Here is a 27,478-nt window from a genome sequence, read left to right as displayed (position 1 = left end):
TTTCTCCAGAAGAAAAAAATATTATCTGACATACTGTAAAAATGTCCTTGCTCTGGTAAACATAATTTGTAAAATATTTCAAAGAGAAAAAAAATTCAAAAGAGAGCTAATAATTCTGACTTCAACTATTTGCCAGAGTAGTTGGTGGTTCATTCTGCTGTGGCAGCCCCTGGAAATCAAGAACTAAGTTAAATAAATAAAAAAAATTAAGAAAATAAAATTAAACCTTACTGTAAAGTGCTACCACAGAAATCTAATAAGCCGCAGCAACAGAGAAATACAAGTTCCCAGATAATAACACTGAGGTTTCTAGAACAACAAAGAAAATCACGTTTTCCCCCTCCAGATTCAAGCAGCGTGCAGCTTGTCTCTCTTCAATCCACTTCCTTCCTTCCCTCCTTCATATTCAACATCTCATTTATTTTACTGCCTGAGTTTGTTTCCAGCAGGGACAGCGGCACGACAGCCTACGATGCTGTAGCATTTGAAAGCAAACCACAAGTTTAATAGAACATAAAGTACAATCAGGCTTAAGCTTGTTCAATTATGATACACACTGCAGCATTCACCAGCGTTCTGCCTATCACCGCGGATGAATACTAAAGACTGAGCCGGAAGATAAAAGTGTGTCTAGAACAGGAATTTAGATTCATAAATGTTTCAGTAAGGCTGCGTTGTGATGTGTTTTACACCATATTGCAATGGATGCTTAAATGAGTGGCTGGGGGAAGCGGTTGCTGAGAGACATAAAATAAAAGAGGAGAAGAGGCACTAGGGCCCAGCAACTAAAAACACAAGCACCTGCTGTGAGGAACTCCACAGTGTCAGAGAGAATTAGAGCGGCCCTGTGGGACAGCATGGCTGATATGTGTGAATGGCAGAGCGAGGGGCAGTAATGGATTATCTGACACTCATTTCATGATATCATGACAAACCCACCTGCTCGGTCAGTGAAGATCATATGATCAAAGCGTAACTTTTCACTGGACCTAGAAAGACCATGACAAGATTTTCAGACTTCAGGGGTGTTGATTTAACGCACTTTCAGATCACTTATCATACTGCTGACATACTAAGCAGCAGTACATCATCCCATTTATGACAAAACTACTCAGCAGAATGTGGACATGAACTATTGACTTCAGTTTAGGATTTTTTTTTTATAATCGCTTATGTTTAGGGGGAAAAGTCTAATGTACATGACAATCAGTCTTTTAACAAGGTAAGAATTTTTGCCAGAACCAAGATGACAGATGGAGCCACTTGCTTTCATATGAAACAGTTTGTATGAGTCACCGCTGATGTGAAAAGCATGAATCCACGTCCTTCCTTTAAATCAGGTTTCCCACGAGTCGTAGGCCTATGAAGTGCACACAAATAAGAAAATATATAAACATTTAAGGGCAACATGGTGGCACAGTGGGTAGCACAATTGCCCCACAGCAAGAAGGTCGCTGGTTCGAGCCTCGGCTAGGTCAGTTAGCATTTCTGTGTGGAGTTTGCATGTTTTCCCCATGATCCGCGTGGGTTTCCTCTGGGTGCTTCGGTTTCCCCCACAGAACAAAGACATTTAGGACAGGTGAATTGGATTAACTAAATTGTCAATAGTGTATGTGTGTATGTTCTGTATCTCCAGGTTGGGGGTTGAGCATTGGGCAAATGACCCACCTTGTAAAAATAAATGTTACAAAACATCAGTATTGATCTGCTAAATATCAACTTTGATATAAACAGCCCTGGGAGTAAGTAAGTAAGTAAGTATTAACTAAAACAAACTGATAAGGAGCAATATTATTTTGCACTTGTTAATATTGCTAGTTCAAAAGTACATCAACTAAAATTATTCGTAAATGTTCCGATTACAATTTTCCAAGATTAATGAATGCTGTATTGTTCATTATTCATGTTAACAAATCAAGTTAAAGAGATTATTCACTCAAAAATGAAATAGTTTCACCCTAATTTTGCTCCAAACATATACTAGTTTCATTTTTATATCGAACACAAAAGAAAATATTTAGAAAAATGTTGGAAAACAGTGGCCGTTGACTTCTATTGTTTGTTCCCCTCATAACAGAAATCAAAAAAATATCAAAAAAGAGTGTATGGGTGTTTCCCATGTGTTAAGTTGTGGTTGCAAAGGCATCCGCTTCGTGAAACACATGCTGGATAAGTTGGCGGTTCATTCTGCTGTGGCAACCCCTGATGAATAAAGAGACTAAGCCAAAAGGAAAATGAATGAATGAATGAATAAACATTTGACTACTATATTGTGCATCATAAAACAAATTAGTTCAAAATGTCTATTGTTTGGTTTAATGGCTGACATATTTGGAAATAATTAATGCTAGCATGGGTGGAATGCTAGCATGTAAGAAACCAGATGATCGGTGCCTGAAGAGACAACCCAACAAAGGTTTTTTGTATCAGTATAGGATCACGTAGGGATTAGCAGCAAAAAAGAAAGATAAAAAAACTTGTAATAGTGCAGAGGAGGAGACAAAAGTTGTTTTTCTCTTTAAATAAATGTCAAAAGAGAAAAGCCTTCACTATGCTGAACAACAGCTTATTTTAGGAACAGGCTAATCTTCAACTTCACTCTAAAAATGCTGGGTTGTCGTAACCCAATGTTAGTCGAATTTGGACAAACCCAAAGTTGGGTTACAACAACCCATCATTTTTTAGACTTCAAGTTGAATTGTTTGTCAATTCGTTTTGAATGGATCTATTTTTAGTGTACACTGAAAAAAAATATCGTGTACGCAGTGGTTCAGTGGTTAGCACTGTCACCTTACAGCGAGAAGGTCACTGGTTCGAGTCCCAACTGGGCCAGTTGGCATTTCATTGTGGAGTTTGCATGTTCTCCCCGTGGTACTCCAGTTTCCCTTACAGTTCAAAGACATGCGGTACAGGTGAACTGAATCAACTAAATTGACCAAAGTGTACGTGTGTGGATGAATGAGTGTGTATGGATGTTTCCCAGCACTGGGTTGCAGCTGGAGGGCCATCCACTGTGTAAAAACATATGCTGGATAAGTTGGCGATTCATTCTGCTGTGGCAATGCTGTTTTATATAGGGACTTAGCCGAAGGAAAATTAATTAATAAAATCATACAATTTTGAGTACAACACATGACATCTACTTTCATTTTCATGGTATCTGTAAACAGTGCCTTACAACTGACATCAAGGCATATGTGATTCAAGTGTGCTTTCCAATAGTAAAGCACGCATGCACACTAACACATGCACTCTCAGACATATGAACTTAATAGAGCTAGTGACGTCACTGCGAAAGGGTAGGGTTGGGAGCAGAGTTAGACTTGCATGTGCACTAGGACTTGCCACGGCGGAATGAACCGCCAACTTATCCAGCAACTAACCCAGTACTGAGAAACACCCATACACTTACATTCACACACATACACTACGTCTAATGTAGCCTATTCACTTCACCTATACCACGTCTTTGAACTGTGGGGAAAACCAGACCACCCTAAGGGAAACCCAGGCAAACATGCAAACTCCATACAAAACTGAGTCGGGGCTCGAACCAGCGACCTTCTTGCTGTGAGGCGATTGTGCTACCCACTATAGCACCGTGCTGCCCAGCGTCAGACCAAAAACCAATAATAACACCTCTGATATTTGATACCTTGGAGTGAGAACAATCATGTTCATCAAATTGAAGTGTTCAATACTGACAATTTGAAAGGGCCCTTCATAATGAAATTTTCAAAGCCTAAAAGTGATGGACACTTGTTTTCATGATTGTTTGTACTTTTTAGTTTGTGGCCAAAGGATTTTTCATTCATTTTCTTGTCGGCTTAGTCCCTTTATTAATCTGGGGTCGCCACAGCGGAATGAATCGCCAACTTGTCCAGCAAGTTTTTACGCAGCGGATGCCCTTCCAGCCGCAACCCATCTCTGGGAAACATCCACACACACACTCATACACTATGGACAATTTAGCCTACCCAATTCACCTGTTCCGCATGTCTTTGGACTGTGGGGGAAACCGGAGCACCTGGAGGAAACCCATGCGAAGACAGAGAGAACATGCAAACTCCACACAGAAACGCCAACTCAGCCGAGGTTCGAACCAGCGACCTTGAGGCGACAGCACTATCTACTGCGCCACTGCCTCGCCCTGTTAGTATTTTTTAGGTGAGATATTTTTGGTCTGCAACACTTTTATACTGTACATTTAATACTCTCACCACTCTCACAAGGGTAAACCTTTCAATGGGATTAGGGTACAGAGATGAACTCTTCAGAAGGGGACACTGCCCAAGTTAAGATAACATAATCAGCAGAAGGGCTTTTCGTGCTGCACTTAACCCTGGTTTATCGCTGTGCTGTGACCATGGGGATAATTTAGAATTTTTTAGAAATGTATGTAACATTGCTAACCTACTGTAAGGTTACAAACCTTGCTTCAGAGTGGGCTTAATAAATAATAGGATGCATATTGTAGAATATGCAAGTAAAGAAGAAAAGAAAAAACATAAACCCTGGGTTTAGGAGTGTACATGTAAAATGTCAGATAATGAATAGGCAGGATTTACCGTTAACCCCCTGGTAACCGTGGGAATTCAGTTTAACTGGGGTTTAGAATTCACACAGTTGACTATTTCAAGTGTGACATTGAAGAGTCCTTCTGAAAACTGAATATATGCACAGACTAATTTGTGTTGGGCAACATGATTGTTCACCACAGTTGTGCTGTGCCTTCCCGGTCACAAAAATACCTTAACGTTTTAAGAGAAAGTTTGAATAACTTTATTATGACCACTTTTCTTAAATGACATGTTTTTAATGACAGTTACCCATATAATTCATGGCTGACAGAGAGTGAAATATCTGCAAATGACCCAACAGTTTTGTAATTAGCTCCCATTAGTGACATTTCTATTCGCATCTATGGATATTACTCATCCTGTAATTTGCATAGCACGTCTAGGAAAAATGTTATAAGGATAACCTAGCTTGAAACGGAAAACCATTACATTCTTTACTTTAAAATAAGCTTTCCTCATCAACACAGGGGCTTAAAAATGAGCCTTGCCACCGTGCATCTGCGTGAGATGTTTGACAGCTAGAGATAAGCTTGCATAAGCAGGATGTGGCTAAGCTGAAGCCGTTCCCCGATGAGGTGGTGGTGGTGGTGGTGGTGGTGGTGGTGATCACCTTCAGCCGCCGAGAGAGGAAAGCCAGGGGGAGATGAAAACGGGCAACTCAGTGTGATTAGGTGTGTGCTTTCTGTACAAACAATCAAGATGGCAGATGTGCCACTGTGAATTACCTTGTAATGTTAGCGAACGCTAATCCCTCAGCACATTCGTGCCCTTTGCTCTCTTTATCAAATAATGTCTGCTGATATGAGCGGAGCGTGTTGTCAGAGATACCAAAGACAAGGCCATGGGGAGAGGAACTGTGCCATTAGCAGCCTCTTGAGTGGAAGGAAATCATGCTAACTCTGTACTGAAAGATTGGTAAGGCTGTGACAATAAATAATCAAGTGGAACAAACTTGCCGTTTACATGCTGTCTGACTGTATTTATTGTAGGTTCTGAGTAAACACTCTTACTCTAGCTCCATTCAGCAAACAGTATAGTCAAGGTGTGCAATATAGAGAGTAATGTTCTATATTTATATGATCCATTGGTACAGTTATGTATGAACTTTGTTGGCTGAGACCTTTCTCCTCACTTCTCCTCCAAAATATTTAGTCAAGTGTTTGTATAACCGTTTAAATTATATATATATAGATTTTTAACCCATCATTAAGTCGATGTATTTACTTGTGTAAATGTGTACATTTATATTTATTCAGTTTTTAAATTAATTTAACTAATAATATTGTTATATAGTAATAGTAATATTAAAATGTTCAAACAGTTGAAGTTAGAATTATTAGCCCCTCTGAATTATTAGCCCCCTTGTTTATTTTTTTTCTGTTAACAGAGAGATTTAACACATTTCTAAACATGATAGTTTTAATAACTCATTTCTAATAACTGATTTATTTTATCTTTGCTATGATGACAGAAAATAATATTTGACTAGATATTTTTCAAGACACTTCTTTACAGCTTAAAGTGACACTTAAAGGCTTAACTAGGTTAATTAGGTTAACTAGGCAGGTTATGGTAATTAGGAGAGTTATTGTGTAATGATGGTTTGCTCTGTAGACTATTGAAAAAAGTTATAGCTTAAGCAGGCTAATAATTTTGACCTTAAAATGTTTTTTTTTTTTTTTTTTTTTTAATTAAAAACTGCTTTTTTCTAGCCAAAATAAAACAAGTAAGACTTTCTCCAGAAGAAAAAATATTGTCAGACATACTGTGAAAATTTCCTTGCTCTGTTAAACATCATTTGGGAAATATTTTAAAAAGGGGAAACAATTCAAAGGGGCTAATAATTCTAACTTCAACTGTATGATTTATTTACAATACAGGTTGTAAAGTAATATGTTCTGTCTTTTAGTAGAGATATTATACGAGAGACTTTGTTTACCAAATAATTGGATCTAACTGGATTTGCATTGTAACCATTAATAAATACAAGTTAAAAAAATTTTTTTTTTTTATTTTATTTATTAAGTCTGTAGTTACGATACTCCCAAAATCATTCCGCATCATTACTAGCAAAAATAACACAAAAAAAAATGTCCACAAATTCTGAGTCTGGCCTTACTCATTGGTTAAGGTTAGGTAAAGGAATAGTTAACCAAGAACATCAAGTGGATCAACTCTATATTGGTTTAAGTTTTCTACTGAACACAAAAAAGGTTGATAAATGTTGACTTCTATTATAAGGAAAAACAAACTATGGAAGTTAACGGCCACAGTTTTCCAACATTCTTAAAAATATTCTTTCGTGTTCAATATAAAAAAAAAAACTAATATCGATTTGGAGCAAAATAAAGGTGAAACTATTTAAATTTTGTTTGAATCATCTCTTTAACTTGAATTGTTAACATTAAGAATAAACAATACAGCATTTATTAACCTTTAAAAAATGTAATCAGAACATTTATGAATAATTTTAGCTGATGTACTTTCGAATTAGCAATATTAACAAATGTAAAAAATATTGCTTATTATTAGTTTATTTTAGTTAATAGTTACTTTAGGTAATACTTGCTCTCAGTGCCGTTTATATCGAAGTTGATATTTAGCTGCATCATGTTGGTGTCATCTAATTTTTACAAGGTGGGTCATTAGCCCAATGCTCAACCCCGAACCTGTAGGACCAGGACATACACATACACTACGGCTAATTTAGCTTATTCAATTCCCCTATAGTGCATATTTTTGAACTGTGGGGGAGCATGCACACAAAGGAAACCTATGCAAACACTGGGAGAACATGCAAATTCCACACTAAAATGCCAAATGACCCAGGCTCGAGTCTCGAACCAGCAACCTGCTTGCTGTGAGGCGAAAGTGCTAAGCACTGCGCCAGCCTTTCTTTTTAGTTAATGCATTATCTAAATGTTAACAAGAAAGTGTTTTTGTCAATTGTTTTTTTTTTTTTATTAAAACTGAATTAGAAATTGTGCTTTAGGAGGAATAAAATATGAAGCAAATTCAAACAGAAATAATAAGATGTCAAACTTAGAAAAGTACATCAAATTACTGCAACACTAAAATCCAATTCAAAATATTGATAAACACTTCAATAGTACGTAAAGGATGCTAAAATAAAATAAGATTTGTGCAGTGTCAGAGGGTTAAAGGTGGGCTGGATCTATACTTGGCGTGTGAGATTTTCGACTGTGTGCCGCTGCTGACTGAATTTGTAGCCGACAGACTGAGGAGGGTTTATTTTTAACAGCTTAAGTTTCTTGACAAACTCAGCCTGCGTTGTCTCTTCCAGGTCCAGATGGACAGCTCTGCTGATACCCTTGCTTATTCATTTCATGCCAGAAAGAATCAACATTTTGAATGCCAATAGATTTTTTTTGTTCCTTTTTCTTTCAGCTACTTTCTCTTTCCTCTGGTTCCGGTCCAGCGTCCCTCCCCTCCCGTTTGTCCTTTATCCGGAAACCGCACTAGGAGAGATTTGTGGCTCAGCTGCTCCGCTGGTACTGAGCTCTGAATGACTTTTATGTGCTAATGACTCTGTTTAATGAAACCTTGTAAAATTCTGCACATGGCAAAGGAAGCCTAATTTAAAGGCTTGGAGATTTGGAGCTCAGTAAATTGCAGCACTGACGGCTCTGTTTGGGCCGTTCTCCATACTTTCATAATGATTCAGGCTTTCCAATGTGCGTGGCAGGACAGAAATCTGATAAACAAAAACATCTAAAAATCTTTTATAGAAATATTTGTCATATACTTCAGAACAGAGATCACCATTCTGCATTTAATTTCACTCAAACCAGTGGAACCCTATACTGACACTGGCTTGTTAGGTGCAGTATAAGTACTGTCATTTTAAAAGATTTACACTGAAAATAGATACAGGAGAGCAGGTATAGCTTTCCGACTCATAGTATCACCATAGCAACCTTCCTGGAGACTAAATACTTTATAAAATGGCAATGTCATACATCTTTATATGAAAGACTGAATGCTTCAGCAGCAGCAGAGCTTGGAAATAAATAGTCAAATAAATATGGGAGAGCAGACAGAAATGCACAAAAGCTCATAAATCTGGATCATATTTACATGACTCTTGAAGCTAGAGTGTGGAATATACAGAGATGTATTAGTCTGAACAGTATAAGCCTGAAGCTGATATATGCAGTAAAAGGGGACGCTTTGTTTAGGTTTGCCTATTAAAGGGATAGTTCACTCAAAAATGAAACATTTTAATTTGCTGAAAGTGTTCTCACCCTCAGGCCATCCAAGATCTTACTTTTTCTAGTAGATATACAAGTGTAAAAAGTGAAATGGGAGGCCTTGGCAATTCATGAAATGCAAGTCAACATCTACCAGCATATAATATCAACAATGAATAATATATATATATATATATATATATATATATATATATATATATATATATATATATATATATATATATATATATATATATATATATATATATATATAAAGCATTGGACTATATTGGACTGAAACACATCTTAAACTATTTTACAGAAGCTCTGGAAGACAAAGAAAACAAATTATAGGAGTGTCTGCTTAAAATGTTCACTATGTTTGGGTTAGAAAAATGATTCTCCTTCAAATAAGGCATTTCTTAAAAGGAAAAAAGTGAGAGGTGCAGCTCCACTAAATTATTAAACAGTCTAAAATTATATTGCAACCACCATGAATGGTATGAGAAAAGTTTTAATTTCGATTCCTAGAAGAACAAGCAGGGACCACCCGCTTCGAATGTTATCACTTGATTAAAAGAGCGTTATCTGTGGTTATCAGCAGATAGATATGGCCCGGCAGGGGCCTTCTGGTAAGCTCAGAAGGCAGTTATCATCCATCCACATGGTTAATCAGCTATACTAATAGAGAAGACTCCAGATGCATTTCTGTTTTACATTACTGTGACCGTTAGGTTTAGGGTTGGGGAAGACGTTAATAAAATACAATTATTGGGAAATTATTAAACAATGTTAATGATTCTTGTTAACTTCCCGCCGCAGCCGTAAGTGATCTAGCTGGTTAACCATGTGGATGGATGATACCAGCCTTCTGAGCCTACCAAGGCTTCCTTCAACACACCTGTTTGGAAGTTTCTGGTATACCTAAAAAAAACTTTATTAGCTGGTTCAGGTGTGTTTCATTGGGGTTGGAACTAAAATATGCAGGACACCGGCCTTCCAGGACGAAGTTTGGGCACCCCTGGTTAAATCAATTTGCACCATTTATGAGACTTTAATGTTGTTATATATGAAATGTGCTTTGAGTTTATTTATTTTTGTCTAACTGGCCTACAGAAATTTATTTTAATAAAAGTCCCATTATAGTAGCCTACATCATTTTTAAATTCTGTTATTTATGTTTATGTCAGCTTGTTGTCTTTTATTCACGATTGATTTTGTTTAGATTTTGTCAATATTATAATCTTAAAAGTATAAAATTGGGCAGTACCGTTGCTCAATGGTTAGCACTGCACCCTCCAGCAAGAAGGTCACTGGTTCAAGTCCCTGGTGGATCAGTTGGCATTTCTGTGTGGAGTTTGAATGTTCTCTCCATATTTGCATGGGTTTTCTCCGGGTGCTCCAGTTTCCACCACAAGTCCAGACAAGTCATAATATAGGTGAACTTAATAAGCTAAATTGCCCATAGTGTGAGTGTATGTGTAAATGAGTGTGGATGTTTCCCAGTACTGGGTTGCTGCTGGAAGGGCATCCGCTGTGTAAAACATATGCTGGATAAGTTAGAGGTTCATTCCTGTGTGATGATCCTTGATGTATTAAGGGACTAAGTCAAAGAAAAATGAATGGATGAAAGTATAACATTTAGAACAAATTTCTTGTACATTAAAGTAAGCTATACACAAGTCACAAATGGTGCAAATTTCAATGTAACACTGGTATGTAATTGCATTTTATCTATAACCAAACCTCCCAGTTTCACATAATATTCTTCTTTGCTGTTCTACTGACATTGGTTGTCCTGAGAGTAAGTAAATTTCAGCTAATTGTATTTTTGGTCTGTACTACTACCCCTTTAAATTGATAAGCAAGTGTTTTTTTTTATCTGCTAGACTAATGTGGCAGCAAAGCAGGTCCATATGCAGAGTGTACTTACATATCAAGGTTACAAGAGGACATTTGGAGAGATCAGAGGCTCTCAGCAGCTGGAGAAAATCTGTGTTTAATGTAAAGCTGAAGCAACACGCAGATGAAGAAGCGTCACGTCTGTGCCAGTAAACCAGTTGAACAGCACTGCCATCTTGAGGCCACAGCAACCAGCACCTGCCAGAGAGAAGCGCGGGAACACGAGGCCTGCCTCCCTCCTGTCAGAATCACTAATTGCATGTTGAATTGCCCGTCACACGCCGTATATTTAGCATTGACGGTGATATTAGTCTTAGTAATGAGTCTTTTTCTCAGCTTGGATGGTTTTAGTCTATCATCAGGAACATTAAGGTAATAACAAACCCTGGCAGGCTACTTTTCTCACCCCTGCCTAATCAAAGCTATCCATTCCGCGCACGCGGTGAGGTCTGCGGTGAACCCCATACATCTCCACAAAACACCACACGTGCGTCAGGTGAGATCAGCTCGTGGAGCTTTAGACCTGTGCAGATGATACCAGCCGACGTTTCTAGAAGTTTGCAGAAAGATGGCAGTTTATCAAGCGTTAACCAGCGTGACTGTAATAAGGTTTATTGCGGAAACGTTCACGCTTAAGTGGTTGGTCCAATTACGGTCACCTTAGGAAAGATTCCCATTGAGATGTTTTCGCAAATCGACGATGAGCTCCAGGGGGGTTTGCTTCAAATGTACTTATTCCGCCCCTCCAGTTAAGCATCGGGAGACTGATAAGAGGAAAATTAGAAAGAGAAAAAAGGAGGAATCGACCGGCCTTTATTAAGAATCCCTCCCTCTGCCTTCTGGCGGTGTCTGGTGGCCCGCGCTCCACGTGCTGCTCTCTTTGATTCCACAGTTTGTTTTACCCTTTTAGGGAGCAGATGATTCCCATGGGCTGAACTGACGATTATTTTGTAGGCACGACCCTCTCTTTGTAAAAACCTACTAATGCTCCATTAATTGAATTGCTGATCTTGTCGGGTATTTAAATGGTGTGACAGGTTAAAGGATAATTAATGCATTAAGCACATGAAATGTTTGATGTTGATGATAGCTGCTGTTTTTAGATGGAATTCACTGAGATAATATTCATTGTTGTGACATGAAGGTGAAGTTCATAAGAGCTGCAGTTAGTTTATAAATCTATAGGCCGATGTACATCAGCCATGTTGAAAAGCAGCTGTAGTTAGGCATGCACATTTGTTTAGCTAACTAACACAATGCTACAAGACAAAAATGGAAGAATAATTAAATTCAAGCTAAATATTGCAAAAAAATAATAATAATTACAACCTATAAAGTTCAACTAAATTTTGTTGCTTTTGATTTTTCCTCTTTTTTTTTAAAAAAATCTGTATTTAATATTTTTCTATAACGTAAATTTGGGTGTACTCGTTTTTGGACCATTATCGTAAGTTATTTTGTTAGATAAGCTCCACATTTCTCATAAACAATAGTGATAATAGTTGAACATGCATAGTGGTGAATAGAAAAGTATAATTTTTGTGTTTTCATTTGTTCCAGCAGCATGTTAAAAACCCATAAGTGTATAACCCAGGGGTGCCCAAACTCGGTCCTGGAGGGCCGATGTCCTGCATATTTATTTCCAACCCCAATTAGACACACCTAAACTAGCTAATCAATCTCTTTCTAGGTATATTAAAAAACTTCCAGGCAGAGGTGTGGAAGGAAGTTGGAACTAAACTTTGCAGGACATCGGCCCTCCAGGACAGAGTTGGACACCCCTGGTATAACCCATAAGCACAACAACTCATAAGACTTTACAAAAAAGTAAAATAAATGACTGTTATAAATATACATATTAAGATTGATAATAAAATAAATATATACCCTACAGTCTGTTAAAAAGGTCATTCTTTCATTGAGACCAAGCGTAACAATAACAATATAATGTTAATAACCTTTAGAGCCAATTTGAATGAATCACGCTTTAAAGAGCTTGAACATTTAAAGCAGCAGGTGAAAAAACAATAACATTCTTGTAATAAACAGAAAAAATATCGTCTGCTGGTTTGGCCGCTAATATAGCTCATTATAGTTATATTTATAGTCATTGTTCTTAATTCTCCACACTAGCTATAATGGAAACAGCACAGAGAAACAATGTTGTTGGCTTCACTTTCGGAACAATTGTTTCCAGCTGATAAAAAAGCGAAAGCCAATCAGAATCTTCAGAGCTAGAGCATTTAAAGCATCTGAAAAAAATGAAGAAAAAACAAAACAAAACATGATCCTCTATTGGTTTGGAAGCTAACAGTGAATATGTTTACATGGACACCAATAATCTGATTTTTAAAAGTTTAAGTCAATACTCTGATTAAGAGTCTACCATGTAAACAGCAATTTTGGATTAGTTTAATCTGATTAAGGTCATAATTGAACTAAACAGAAATCGAATTAAGACATGTGGAGTATGCTGGTTTTAGTAGCATTATTGAAGTGGAGTACAGACATGTAAACACTGCAATCAAACTATTACCGTTGTGTAGGATTTTTGCCGCATTATACTTTATACACACATGGCTGTTTGACACTATTCTCTGCACCAACCGAGTCAGTAATGGACTACAGACACACACATTGCGAAATGCAGAGGTTTTCTTTAAAAAAAACACCACTACAGCAGTGCATACTCGCATCCAGTATCTGGTTTGTCATGGGGTGCATGCATGAAAAGAGTGAAAGTGCCAAACTGCAGATAAAATCAAAAAAATAAAATGAAACATCCAAAATTACATGAAACTCCAGAGGAAATGTGGATAGCGTGGTGATGCAATAGCGATAATCGATCTATGTGCTATAACATGTGAAACGGGATCATTAAAGGAACATTCTGAAAGCAACTTATGTAAACACCTTAATTATATTATTGTCTTATTCAGATTAAGGCAAATAATTTGATAACTAATGTCCATGTAAACGTAGTCATTGTTATTGCTATAATTTTACATTATCATTCTTACTATGAATGTACTTCAATCCTATTTAAATGAACAACGTCTGAATGTTGGATTTGAGCTGCACTGGAATAAAAAGCGCCTGACACAACACATGTACCTCATCAAGCAAAAGAGCACAAACCATCAAGATGGAAACTTAACAAAGCACAAGCACTCCCATCTTTAAAGCGAATCAGTTTATATAGTTTGGTTTACAAAAAATGTCAGCATACAGTATGTCATTTTCTCCCAGTACAAACTAACGCGTGACTCATTCAGTGAGAACGTACATCTAGATGTATTTACAGCGCAAGCAATCATTCCAACAAAATAAACATGAAAACGTAACCACATGTACTACTCTCTACTGGCAGCCGCTACGGTTGAAGAGGTAGCTTCCACAGTTAGACAATGCATCCCATTTTCGATTAGATGTGTCCTACAAAAATAATTTACAACATTCTGACATCTATAAACACACACGCGCGCACATACACACACTCACAGACACATGATTTGGAATTCTGTCAGTTCTACTGGCTACGACCTGCAAGGCTTGTCAGTTGATGCCAGAGCTTATATGACTGGCTTAATGGCATTCACTTTGCAAACATATTAGAAGACCAAAAGAAGATGTTGACATTCGGTATCTAAGGCAACCAAAACACACTTTTCCTTTCACTTGAACATACATGGACATACATGAACATACATACATGAACATACATGGACGAAGTGGAATCATGATGATGAAATGTTCTATATTGCTGAACAACAACAAAAAAGATACTTTGGTCCTCTTGTCAGTTCCACCTGACATAACTTAATGGCTAATTTTAAACATCAATATATCATACAGCTAATCAAACATCACTGCTACTGTATGATAGGGTTGGGTGATGTCGACCAGTTTGGCATCGTATGAGGTCTAATGTGAAACATTGCGATGGACGATAGCATCGTCGTCGTAGGCGGTGGTGAGTTAATTATTTATGAATAACTAATTTATTCATAACAAATTAATTAAATGTAGCCTACCATTTCAACTACCTGACCCGCATGGTCTTTGTTTTACCCATAACCAATCGTAAATAAATAAAAATAAGTTACACACAAATTACCACCTGTCAAACACTTTTTCTGCGGGACCTGAACAGGCAGAGTGATGTGTGTCGTTATAATGGCGTTGACAAACTTGGTTGGTAAGAAATGTGCACAACCAACAGGAACCAGCCAATAGTATCTAAAGTTTTTGCAAAAATTACCAGGTACAAGTGTGCAATTGAAAGATTGAAGCAGGGTACTGACACTGTGACACGTTACCTGATAGATTAAAAAAAACATAAGAGTCGTTAGATAGAGACAAGATTAATTAAATATCACGTTTAACAACTATACTGAGACGCGATCCAGCAGTAGATCCTTGATTAACTGTCCGACGTGCACTGCTCTCGGGAGTTTTGTACTCAAACCACCCGCTGACTGCTGGAGCTCAGACGCGCACATACACTGCAGCGCAAGACAGTGTGTGTGTGTGTGTGGTCACGTGATGTGTTTTTTGCGGTATAGTGTGAAAGGAGAAATTTTCATTTTCAGTTTTCAGGATAATTTTCGTTATAAAATGGCATTTTAAAACTAAAGGCCCGTGCATACCGGGACGCTTTTTGCTCGCGTTTTCAGTCGACGTTTAATGCCTTGTGACTAAATAAAGGGCGCCAATGTGATCGTGCACACCAAATGCCAGGTGCAAAAGCGTCATTTTTTGTGAAACGACTAATGCTTGTTTTTTTTTGTTTTGACGTGCTGCGTCAAAACCTTCTCCTCCAATAAGATTAGCACTTTTGTTCACGTGCACGGAACTGCTGAGGTTACAGTAAACAGCACTTGGAGGCACTCAAGCGCAAAACTGTCAATGCGAGCGCACGTTAAAGAAGCTGCCCAGAGGCCATATGAACATGGAGCTGCTTATTGCATTGGTGAACGTTATGGCATCGCCAGTAACTTTAAAAACAAGCGTTTCAACTTTCTCTCTTCTTCTGTGTTACAAGTGGGTATCATAAGCTTAAAGTTGTGTAGCGCGATCTAACGTCAAGGAGCCATTTTGCACACTCTTCTGCTTTACGGCAGTGAAAATTGCTTAGGTATGAATCCGGAAACACTGCTCAAAAAACGCTGATGTTAAACGCAAACGAAAAGCAACTGAGTGTGTATGAGCCTTAAGGCGCATTAGTGTAAACGGGTGTATTTTTTCCGCGAGTGGGTTGCTGCTGTGAGGGGGGCAGGGCAGAGGATTGCAATGCATCGTGATGTGTATCAGCCATATGGCATCGTCTATCGACCCAACCCTACTGTATGATGTAAAGTGTAGAGAAAAATAGGTTTTTATAAGGGCAGGTTTTAAATCCTAGACACCTCAGGGACTACGCATAATATTACAGATCCAAATATTCAAGTTTATTTATTAGAATTTAAACATATTGGAAATATTACTGCGCATAAATGTCCATTTTTAAATTTATATTACTTCTCCTGCCATTCATATTTAAAAAAGTCAGATCTTTAGCAAATTTTCATGTTACATTCAGTCATAGCATGTACAATTAATCTATTTTTTCAGATGTAACAATATTAATGTTAATATCAGCCATTAATTGTTAATCATTGATAAGAATCAGTCGGAATATTAATATGCATCCTTTCTGTGTGTCATATACTGTAGCAAACAAATCAGATCATCTAGACAGAAGGTAGCTTACACTATCATGAAAACCTATTTTTACTCTACCCAGTGTACAAAATACATCTTGAAATGATCTGGTGACTTTTTTTTTGTCAGGAATAAATGCAAAATAATCATAATAAAAAAATATAGTCTGCCATTCATCCATCAAAGCATTTCCATGTTTAAAATAAATTATTAGAAACATACTAGTGATTAAGGAAGCACTGTGGTCAAGAAGACATCCAAACGTCATTGTAAAACTTAAATTAAAGATGATTTCTTTTCCATAAAGAGTCCATAAAAGAGTACTGGCATGTTTGGATCACTCGGTTAGCTGAAGGACAGGCATGTGATTTTTAGGATTGCTTTCAGAATAAGCAAGCGAGGAATGAATGCTTTTACTATTAGAGGAAACACATGAGAAACCTGTAGAGTACATTCTCATCGGCATACTGGAAAAATCCAGTATATGGAGAAACTTTGCTACATTGAACGGGATTCCCGTTACAGTCTGAGACTATGATCACAAAGGACGAGGAGAATCAACATGACTAAAAACAATGGCACATATATCCCTGCTTTAAATCAAAAGGACAGACGTTTGAAAGAATAAAAGGGAAAATAGATTTTCTTTTTCTAAAAACACAAAATGCCCCAAGAAAATGAACAGACAACTTCTGCTCTCTTGTGAACTGAAAGGCAGGCACTGGGAGAGATAAGATCACTGTGTCCATCAGCTGTCAATCAGCCCTGGGTGCCAACGCAACCGAATTTGGCTGAGGGGGACAGGAAACCAAAAACAAGATGTGTTGTTTGCTGACAACATTTGGCTCAGTGAGTCTTTCTGTATTGTCAGATTTCCCTTTTCATGGATTCAGTCGATGTTCACTCAGACACACACACACACACACACAGACACACACACATGCGCACAAGTGTGAAAAGAGAGAAGAAAGTGCTTCCGGGCTGTTTGCATTTGCAGCCCCTCCCTGCTGTCTGTCCTTGTGGAGCAGTGACACTCCGCACCCTGGAGGACTCGTGAGGAGGTGAGTGTGTGAGCGCTCTGGGCTGTGAGCTCAGTCTGTCATGCGGGGGATGTTGTAAGAGTAGTGTACTAAAGGGAGGCCGCGGCTCTGGCAAAAACAAGCTCGGCCGCACGCCTGCACCTGCTCTGAACTGTCTGATACGAACGAATCCCCCTCGTCTCCATATTCCGACTGTGCGGAAAGCGTCCCGGTATCGGGCCAGTAGCCCTCTGAACTCAAACACTGAGGCACGTTCCCCATCAAAGCAGGACAGCTGTGGGACTTTACTAAATGTCTGCAGGCCGATGAAGAGGAGGAACCTGAAGAGGAAGACGTCCTGATGTGGAGAGCGGCGTCACAATGTTCGCACATTCCTCGAGAGTCGCCGTGAAGCTTTGTGTACATTCCACAATCACTTGACAAGCCTTCTCCATCATCAGAAACTGGTGATCCTCCTGCCACAGTTCCTTTGGTGACTGTTTTAGCAACCAGCCTGCCGCATCCTCCAGTCCTGCCCCGTCCTCGAAGGTGAAGCCAGTCATACCTGAAGGAAGGACTGAAGCAGACGTACAGCACAGGGTTCAAGCAGGCAGACAGAGGGAAGAATATGAGCGTCACTGATTTGGCCATCTCTGGTCCGCCCACTGCATTACTAGTCCCGGCCAGCAGGGGAGCAAAGGAGAAAGCTGCCACCGGGCAGAAGAAGATGCAGTTGGTGAAGATGAGCCAAGCGATGTGGCGCACAGATCCAGCCTGCTCAGGGTCAGCCAGCTGAGCGCGCCCAAGTCTGCAGTATAACCTTGTATAAACCACAGCGCTTAGCAAGTATGCTAGTGTGTTCATTAGCACTAGGGCTACTGTAAACCCCAGGCCAGGACTGGAGCCTTCAGAGAAGGGCAGGCAGAGGGGAGAACCCATGGCTGATCCATGGTACAGACTAAGACAGGCCGCTGCAACAGATACCAATCCCAAAAGAAGTGCGGCTATAGCAAACCTCCTTCGCCTTTCCCTTCTTTCACCCCTGGACCTCAGAGCTCCCGCCTTCCCCATCAGAGCCCTCACGGCCAAGCATCGCTCCACAGCAGCTAACGCCAGCAGCAGGACGGCCCACTCTGAGGAGAACACCGCGAGGAAGCCCACCACCTGACAACCAGCGCCTGTTTCCCACCACACACCATACTCTGCAAATGAGCCCCAGGTGACGGTGTCCAGCAAGGTCAGCGCTGCCACGTAGACCCCAGTCAGCAGGTTAGCAGAGGCCAGAAGAGCCACCAGGAAGCGGGATGGGGATAGAGAGGAGGTGCGTGGGGAGAAGGTGGCGGCAAGGACCAGGCAGTTGAAGAGGAGTGCAACCAGGCAGATGAACCACACAGTCAGTCGAATCATCCAGCTTCCCAACAAGTGTTCACAAGGTTTAAATGCCCCTGAAAGATGAAAACCATAAACAGACACACATCAAACCATAGTATGAAAAGTGCCTAAGAGGCATGAACATTGCACAATGGTTGGTTTGATGTTTCTGAAGAAGTCTACTAGGATCACCAACATTGCTTTTTATAAAAAAAAATTATATTGTGAATTATTATTAAAATAAAAATAAATGTGTTTCAAATAAACCTTATGGCAAACAGATTACTGCAAAATACAGAGGGATTCAAAAAGAATACCACAACTTTGATAATCCAGTACTCTGAAAAGAAAAAAATGAGAGCTAAGCTCTTTCTGTCACTGATTTAAGGAAGCTCTGAAGTTTTGAAAAACTTTAAGTACTCTTCACATTGATTAAGTGCCCAAGGTTCCATCAAGTTTCTTTGAATAAATACAGATTTTCAAAGTTGTGGTATTCTTTTTGATTCACCCTGTATAACTATTGTAATCCAATAATCATTTGTTCAGAAGTATAACCTTAACAAATTCAAATTTCATGTAATAGTATTATATAAAAAGAAAAACAGTGAAAAAGGGATGCAACTAGTTTTCAGCCATTATACAGTGGTCGCTCGTTAATCACAAGAGTTACATTTGAAAAATAACCTGCAATAGGTAAAATCCGTGAAGTTGTCCGCTTTATTTTTTACAATTATGATGTTTGAAGGCTGTAAAACTCCTCACTACGCACTTTATAAATTTTTCTCAGACAGGCATTTACATTTACACATGTTTCTCTTTTAGTTTAACACTTATGTTATTTTCCTCTTTTATATAATAAACTGAAAATTCATTTATTCTGTAATGGCGCCCTACAGCCGAGTAACTTCTACCTTGCTTTAGCATGTCCAACTTTTTTTGTGATAGCTAGCATCTTCCTCTGCCTTTTGGGTGCTACAGCAGGTAATCTTTGACAGTGCAGAACATTTCATCTGCATTGTGGGGTTTGTTGGGGAGAAAACTTGCAAACATACAGTCCAGCACTTTAGAGTCTCACTGCTGGCGATTGAAGATTAATGTCAATCTGGCAAGCTGAACGCATTCTGTACTGTACAGAAGGGGTTCTCAACAGTCTGTAGATCAATTGGTACCGGGACACAAGAAATCATTAATTATTTTGTTTTATTTCTTATCTGAGTCTGAATGATCTTTTATTTTAAAAAATCTTTTATTTTGAAAGATGACCATATTCTCTCGTTTACTTCTCTGTCACTTGAGCGCCCAATTTAACCCACAAGCTGCAAAATAAGTAAGAAACAGACGTCTTTGGAAAGTTTCTTTGCTAAGGGAAAAAGGACCATTGAACTGCCAAGGAACGGATCTGCAACCCATTTGTCAACAAATCAGTTGGAGATGCTGCTGGAAATCGCCTTTTTAGCTGTCATTCGCATATCGTGTCTTTTCTAGAGTTTGCGCAAGTCTGTTATTTCCAATGGAGGCGTGGCGCAGTGCAAGCAGTGTGACGCATGTGTGCCTTCCAGACACACCCAGTTAAATAAATACCGCGAGCAACGGCATTGTCTTGGTCCACGGTAAAATTGTCAATCGTTGACCAGTCCGTGTTGATAAAAAGGTTGGGGACCACTCCTGTACAGGAGACACGGCAAGGAAAATATTATTTGACAATGGTCTACAGCCAATCAGGATACAGAACACAATTTGCTAATCAGGACACAGAACATGCCCTGTAAAAAAAAAGCACGTCAAATCGCACAAAAAAATCCTCAAAATTGCGAGGCTGTGAAAGATGAACTGAGTTCCAGAGAGAGACCACTGTATATACAATATAGTATGATACTGATAACTACAGCAGTCCCCATTATGCTACAGATTTTTTTGGACCAATTACATATATTATTATGTAGCACTAAGCCTATTACTATTCTGTAACATTACATTACCCACAGTTTTCTGACAGTGGCAAAATAAAAAAGAGCCTTTTTTTGTATTTACCCGGTAATGGAGAGCAGTGCATGACCATAGGAATCCTTTCCATGTCCTCCTCGCCACCTAACATGTATATTTATATGTAAGTCAACTATGAAAAGCACAATACCACACATAAACACAGCCAGAAAAGCTAATTCAATCACTTACAGCCACAAATACCAGAAAACAGAGAGCTACACCAAAAAGTCATACCAAATGCATTTCTTCGCTCGTCATCCTCTGCTGGGTTAACCGCACTATCATAAGCCACAAAAGCGCAACACTGGTAGGCATAAGGAACCGTTATGGACCTGTGGGGACAGAGACACAGTGAGCGAGGTCTTGAAGAATTACTTAATTATCTGGGTTTTGATGAAAGAAAAGCTCAAGGTCTTGCTGATTTCTTGAGTACACTGTGAGTGTGATTACAGAGTACGGGTGAAGGTTGGGACGTCACGTTATTATTCATACAAACTGAACTGGGACGCGGGGGAGCAACCGTAATGACCTGTAATCAGTCACGGCTCATGAGAAAGACTGTGAAGAGCTCTAACCTGAGTTTAGGCAGAGTCTTAGACATCAGGCCGTTCCTCAGCTCCATGTTTCCAGTCAGCTTGAGCTGGTTCAGTGCGCTCAGTCCTGCAGTTGGAACACTGGCAAGGGAGTTGAGACTGAGATCCCTAATGACATGATGGAAAAAAAGCAATTATAGTCATGGACACACACACACATACACACACACACATAGAAGCAAGCCCCATATGGCTTTGTTGTTTAATCTGAGGTGCTCTGGTGGAGAAAATGCACGTACGACCAAAAGCAGTTCTGATATCTTCAAGCAGTTAAACAGCAATTTATTACAAGTTCAATCGTGACAATTATGCCCTCTTAAAAATGATGAATATGAGCAATAATGGAGGCAGACTCCAGTGAACACTCACAGGTTAGTGAGAGCGCTGAGAGAAAGGAAAGCATCTCTGTGGATGAACTTGATCTGGTTTCTGCTCAGGTCTCTGTAGAGCGGAAAGAAAACAAACACATACACACAGGCTAAACATACATACAGATGGCTCTGGATAAAGGTTCAGAATTCAGAACAAAGCCTTGTGCAAGCTCACTGTGAGGGTGATTGCTGAACTGCTGTTCATTTGACTGAAATGAAGTCATACTTTGGTTATTTTATAGTTATTTTAATTTAGTTACACATATTTGTTATCATTCATTCATTCATTTATTCATTTTTTCAGCATATGTTTTGCACAGCGGATGCCCTTCTAGCCGCAACCCAGTACTGGAAAACACCCATACACCCTCACATTCGCACATACTCATACACTACGGCCAATTTAGTTCACCTATAGCGCATGTCTTTGGACTGTGGGGGAAACCCACACCAACACTTGGGAGAACATGCAAACTCCACACAGAAATGCCAATGGCCCAGCTGGCACTTGTACCAGCGATCTTTTTGCTGTGAGGTGACAGTGCAAACCACCACCACCACATATACGTTATAGTTATTTAAAATAATTGCCATGTAATATAATACGTGTGTCTTGGAGGCATCTTAACCATAGAATATCAATGACTGGAATAAAAAAAATGACATAAATTGTACTTTTTTTGATATGTTGAAATTGAAACCATTATATTATTATTATAACTGTTAATATTATTAAAAATAAATAATAATCATAATTCTGTTGTATTTGTTGTTAAATAAGAGGATAAAGCAACTTTCCTTCAAAAAACACAATTGTGTTCATCCTGACGCATGCCTTTTTAAATAAATATATAATTTATAATAATATTCAACAATTTATGATGTTGTTGTTATAATTAGAAATATTAATGAATAATAATTAAGAAAATTAATAATCACAATGTTTATAATTTAGTTGTAGTTGCTATTAAATAAGAGGATAAAGTAACATTCCTTAAAAAAAATTGTGATCATCCTGACACATGCCTTTTTAAATAAAAAAATAATTTATAATAATATTCAACAATTAATGATGTTGTTGTTATAATTATAATTATTAAGGAATAATAATTAATAAAAAATAATAATTGCAATGTTGACAATTTTGCCATATTTATTATTAAGTAAGAAGATAAAGCGACTTTCCTTAAAAAAAACAAATTGTGTTCATCCTGACGCATGCCTTTTTTAAATAAGTATATAATAATAATAATATTCAACAATTTATGATGTTGTTGTTATAATTAATAATGAATAACAATTAAGAAAATTAATTAATTAATGCTTATAATTTTGCTGTATTTGTTGTTAAATAAGATTATGATGCGACATTCCTTCAAAAAAATATTTAACAGTTTATGATGTTGTTATTATAATTATTAATTAATAATAATTAATAAAATTAATAATCACAATGCTTTGTAATTCTGCTGTATTTATTATTAAATAAGAGAAGTGACTTTCCTTAAAAAAAATTGTGTTCATCGACGCATGCCTTTTTAAATAAATAAATATATAATTAATAATAATATTCAACAGTTAATGTTGATGTTGTTATAATTATTAATGAATGATATTAAAAAAAATAATAATCACAATGTTTATAATTTTACTGTATTTGTTATTAAATAAGTGGATAAAGCGACTTTCCTTCAAAAAACAAAAAACAAAAGCAAATTGTTTTCATCCTGACACATGCCTTTTTTAATAAATATATAATTAATAATAATATTCAACAATTTATGATGTTGTTGTTGGTATAGTCATAATTATTAATAAATAATAATTAATAAAAATAATAATCACAATGCTTATAATGGACAGCACGGTGGCTCAGGGGGTAGCATAATCGCCTCACAGCAAGAGTTCGCTGGTACGAGCCCTGGCTGGGTCAGTTGGCATTTTTGTGTGGAGTTTGCATGCTCTCCCCTTGTTCACGTGGGTTTCCTCCAGGTGCTCAGGTTTCCCCCACAGTCCAAAGACATGTGCTATAGGTGAACTGAATAAGCTAAATTGGCCATAGAGTATGAGAGTGAATGCAAGAGTCTGTGGGTGCTTCCCAGTGTTGGGTTGTGGCTGAAAGGACATCCGGTGCATAAAAGATGCTGAATAAGTTGGCGGTTCATTCCGGTGACCACTGATTAATAAATGGACTAAGCTGAAAAGAAAATGAATGGATGAACATTCAACAATTTGTGATGTTGTTGTTTTAATTATAAATATTATTGAATGATAATTAATAAGAAATAACGAGCACAATGTTGATAATTTGCTGTATTTTTCGTTAAATAAGAGGGGAAAAACATTGTTCATCATGATGTATGCCTTTTTAAATCAATATATAATTAATAATAAATTTATGATGATTATACAATATTTGTATTCATACTCCAACTAGCAATACTACTACTAATAATAATAATCACAATGAATAAATCTTCAAGTTATATAGCTCATTAGACCAATTACAGTTAATAACTCAATACAAGAATTCAGTAATACTTCTTAATTCTGATTGGCTAATCTAAGCATCGAATGGTCAATTTTGTTTGTATAATGAGTGTTGCCAACAATTTCCTCTATAGCTGTGCTAGTTTTAGGTCTTTTGTATCCCTCTACAGCCTCTTTCATCTCATATAATGAAATCTTTCATCGACTCCGAATCAATATTTCATGACCATTTATTTATTTATACGGTAAGGAGCCATGTAATACGTGGCATAATTTAGGGTCGTCTAATACAGGACTGATCACCCTGCCTGGGATTACTTTGTGATAACGACCTGCTGTCTATATACATTTTTTATTACGACATTTGCATATAACCACAATTTTGGCACACAATAATTGCAATTACTTACAGCACTCGAAGGCTAGTCATGCCCTGGAAAGTTCCCCTGTCTATCTGCTTGATTTGGTTATGCTGTAGATTGCTGCAAATATAAAAAAAAAAAGTCAGTGCCTATTCATTTGAATGTCAGAACTGAACATAATGTAGCATGTTCGCAAAAACTTACATGTCCTGCAGTCTAACGCAGCCCTGAAAGGATGGCAGGTCTTCAATGTCATTATAGGAAAGGTCTCTGTCAGGACATAGACACAAATGTTGAGACACCGAGCTGGTGAGGAGTGGGAATGTTTTGATGAAGTTTGGACAGGAACAAAAGGATGTGTGATGTGTTACAGCAGTCAGGTCTGACTCTGGCTCGCTCCTCCGGGAGGTCATTAGACAGCACTTTAAAACGTCCCCCTGCAGCTGTGCTTCTGACAGGCCACTGCACACTGATGACGCTCGACTGACGCACACCGCGCCTGGCCACCATTGACTTCCACTTTGTGTGTTTTAGGGCTAAGTGTCCATTCAGATGTCTTGGTTTCAGATCCTCAAGCTCTTGATTTGATTAATTGAATATCAATTTATTATAAATGCTGTATTTTTATTTATGAAAATCATCGGTGAACTCAGTGTATCTCTTCAGATGCGTGGAATAAAAAGTCATAATATGGAAATGTAGCAGGGGTTTTTTAAAGTCAAAAACAGTGGGACCTTCTATTTATGTAGAAACACACACATTAATATACATCAATTCGAAATACATTAATCAGCATTTGAAGTGGGTCAAAAACTTTCATTAAAGCTAACCTAAAACCAAAATGTGCAGCTGTTCTTGAACTTTTTTGATCCACTTCAAATGTTGACTACTACAGATCAAACAAGTTCTACAAATATTCATAAAGTTATGAAACAAATTCAGCCAAGAGCACTGATTTTTTTCATAGTGTTCTTGACCTTATACATGAGTGATATCTCTGAATTGTTTTTATTTGGGCAGTTCAACACACAAGTGTGAAGTTGATGTTCAAGTTGAAGTTAGTCACAAAAGTGAAGTGAATTTAGCTCTCGCACACAGCGGTGTCACACAGTGCTTCGGGAGTTTGTGCCACAAAAAGGCATCTGTCAGACCCTTTTTTTCACATTACTTTAATGACTCATCAAACATTTTTATTCACTTTTATCCATGTTTCTTTGCTGCTCTGATTTATATGAGCATTAATGCTCTGCGTCATTGGGTTACTAATTAAATCACTGAACTTGTATTTAAATACTTTTCTAATTACTTTGTCTGAAAAGTAAATAACTCAAAAATCCCTATAAATGCATATCAATGCAAAAAACAGAGGTGCCCCAACTTTTTTCCTTTGCAGGGCCTAAAACCAAACTTGATTGAGGACTGCGGGCAAAATATATACCAAACCATATTCAATAAATTTGCCAAGGGGAATTTCCTTATTTATGTGGTAATATATAAAAAAAAAGACCAATTAACCCAGTATCATTTTATATACAGTATAATGTAATATAATGAACTTATATGTACATACATAAACAATCCCATTTATAACACAATAGAGTTCAATGCAGAATACACTAGTCGAGCTGCTCCTTGATTTGGCTTGTGCTTTGTCCTCTATCCAGGGTTTCTGCAGGTTTCACCAAGTTAAAATTTAAGACTTAAGCCATTTTTAAGACCATTATGAATCAAATTTTAGACTCATACAGGGCTAAACACTAAGGAGTCCCAGATGGAAAATATTTATATTTGCCCAATCAAAAAAATAAAATAAAAAAATGTATAATTTATTACATTTAATAATACAATTATAATTTACTAATGATTAATTTAAATAGTTTAAATATTACTTAGCAATAATATTTTAAATATTGTGTCAAAACAAGTAAGCTCTAGTTATAAACACATTTATTTTAATATGAATTTTCTAAAAAAATGGACAAATGTTTTAAAAGTTTTAAAAACTGTAATAAACTAAATATATGCACAACAGTCTGTCCAGGTCAGTGTCCTCAGCAGTAAATACATGGGTAACTTTTAAACAAATATTATTATGAGGAAAATAATCAAACCATTATGGTAAATAAAGGTAAAGATGACATTTTTAAATAAAAAGTATAAGTTTTATTGAGATTGCCATTGTTGGTGATTTGTATGGGTGTTAATGGCCAGATTGGGTAGCTTTACATGAACAAAGGAAAATTAAGACCTGTTTAAAAAGATTTAAGACCTACAGCACAACATTTCAGTAAATTTAAGACTTTTTAAGGCCAAAAATTCTGGTTTTGAGATTTAAAACATTTTAAAACACTACGGAAACCTTGTCTATTTGTCAAGTGGCAGTGTTTACATTTTAAAAGACAAAAGGCAGTTTAAATTTACAACATTTAATTAAATCATTTAATTTAAGGTAGTTTTTTGTAGTTCTGCAATATGATATCATCAAAATGATGATCTCTGTCAAAAATCTGTCAAAATTCATTGACTTTTTAAGCATCAAGCAAAATAACCAAAATAAAAAATATATATATTCTAAAAATATATAATGTATTGTTATTTAGTCATTTCTGGCTCCATTTGTTTTCTTCATCATGTGAAATTGTCTTAGTAAATTGTATAGCAATAAACTAATAATTCTGCTTCCCTAAATTGATAGAAACAGAACTGTTGAATTTTAAGACTCTGTAGATTTTAAGATTCTTAAGACATTTTAAGAATCTGTAAAAAAGTCAAATAAAAATAAAGAGTAATCTCTCACATTACTTATTCAGTGCATACCTAGTTGAACTAGTTAATAGTTCATTTGTAAGTCATTAAACCCAACACTGCTGCTACATAAATATGTTTGCTG

At 37.4% G+C, this 27,478-nt stretch overlaps 1 protein-coding gene and 2 long non-coding RNA genes across 3 annotated transcripts in view; 1 reads left to right on the top strand and 2 right to left on the bottom strand.

The window, feature by feature from the left end:
* Positions 1–478: 478 nt before the first annotated feature.
* LOC147836022 (uncharacterized) lies at positions 479–11,437 on the bottom strand. The gene is made up of 2 exons (XR_015495817.1): positions 10,725–11,437; positions 479–1,360 (listed from the first exon to the last, which is right to left on the bottom strand). It is a non-coding gene; the product is annotated as an uncharacterized LOC147836022 (long non-coding RNA).
* Positions 11,438–12,073: 636 nt separating this feature from the next.
* LOC141375388 (uncharacterized) lies at positions 12,074–14,032 on the top strand. The gene is made up of 2 exons (XR_015495819.1): positions 12,074–12,289; positions 12,492–14,032. It is a non-coding gene; the product is annotated as an uncharacterized LOC141375388 (long non-coding RNA).
* Positions 13,872–27,478, bottom strand: part of lgr4 (leucine-rich repeat containing G protein-coupled receptor 4) — a 91,231-nt gene continuing 77,624 nt past the window's right edge. The window contains exons 13-19 of the mRNA NM_001353862.1: positions 24,793–24,858; positions 24,637–24,708; positions 21,735–21,806; positions 21,348–21,473; positions 21,007–21,104; positions 20,818–20,874; positions 13,872–18,860 (exon numbers count right to left, since the gene is read on the bottom strand). Of these exons, the coding sequence (NP_001340791.1) occupies positions 17,488–18,860; positions 20,818–20,874; positions 21,007–21,104; positions 21,348–21,473; positions 21,735–21,806; positions 24,637–24,708; positions 24,793–24,858 (1,864 nt within the window). The 3' untranslated portion in view covers positions 13,872–17,487. The remainder of the gene's footprint in view (positions 18,861–20,817; positions 20,875–21,006; positions 21,105–21,347; positions 21,474–21,734; positions 21,807–24,636; positions 24,709–24,792; positions 24,859–27,478) is intronic.

The sequence above is a fragment of the Danio rerio genome, chromosome 7, assembly GCF_052040795.2.
Source record: "Danio rerio strain M-AB ecotype USA chromosome 7, GRCz13ab, whole genome shotgun sequence".
NCBI lineage: Eukaryota > Metazoa > Chordata > Actinopteri > Cypriniformes > Danionidae > Danio > Danio rerio.
This window is presented reverse-complemented; position numbering and strand designations above follow the sequence as displayed.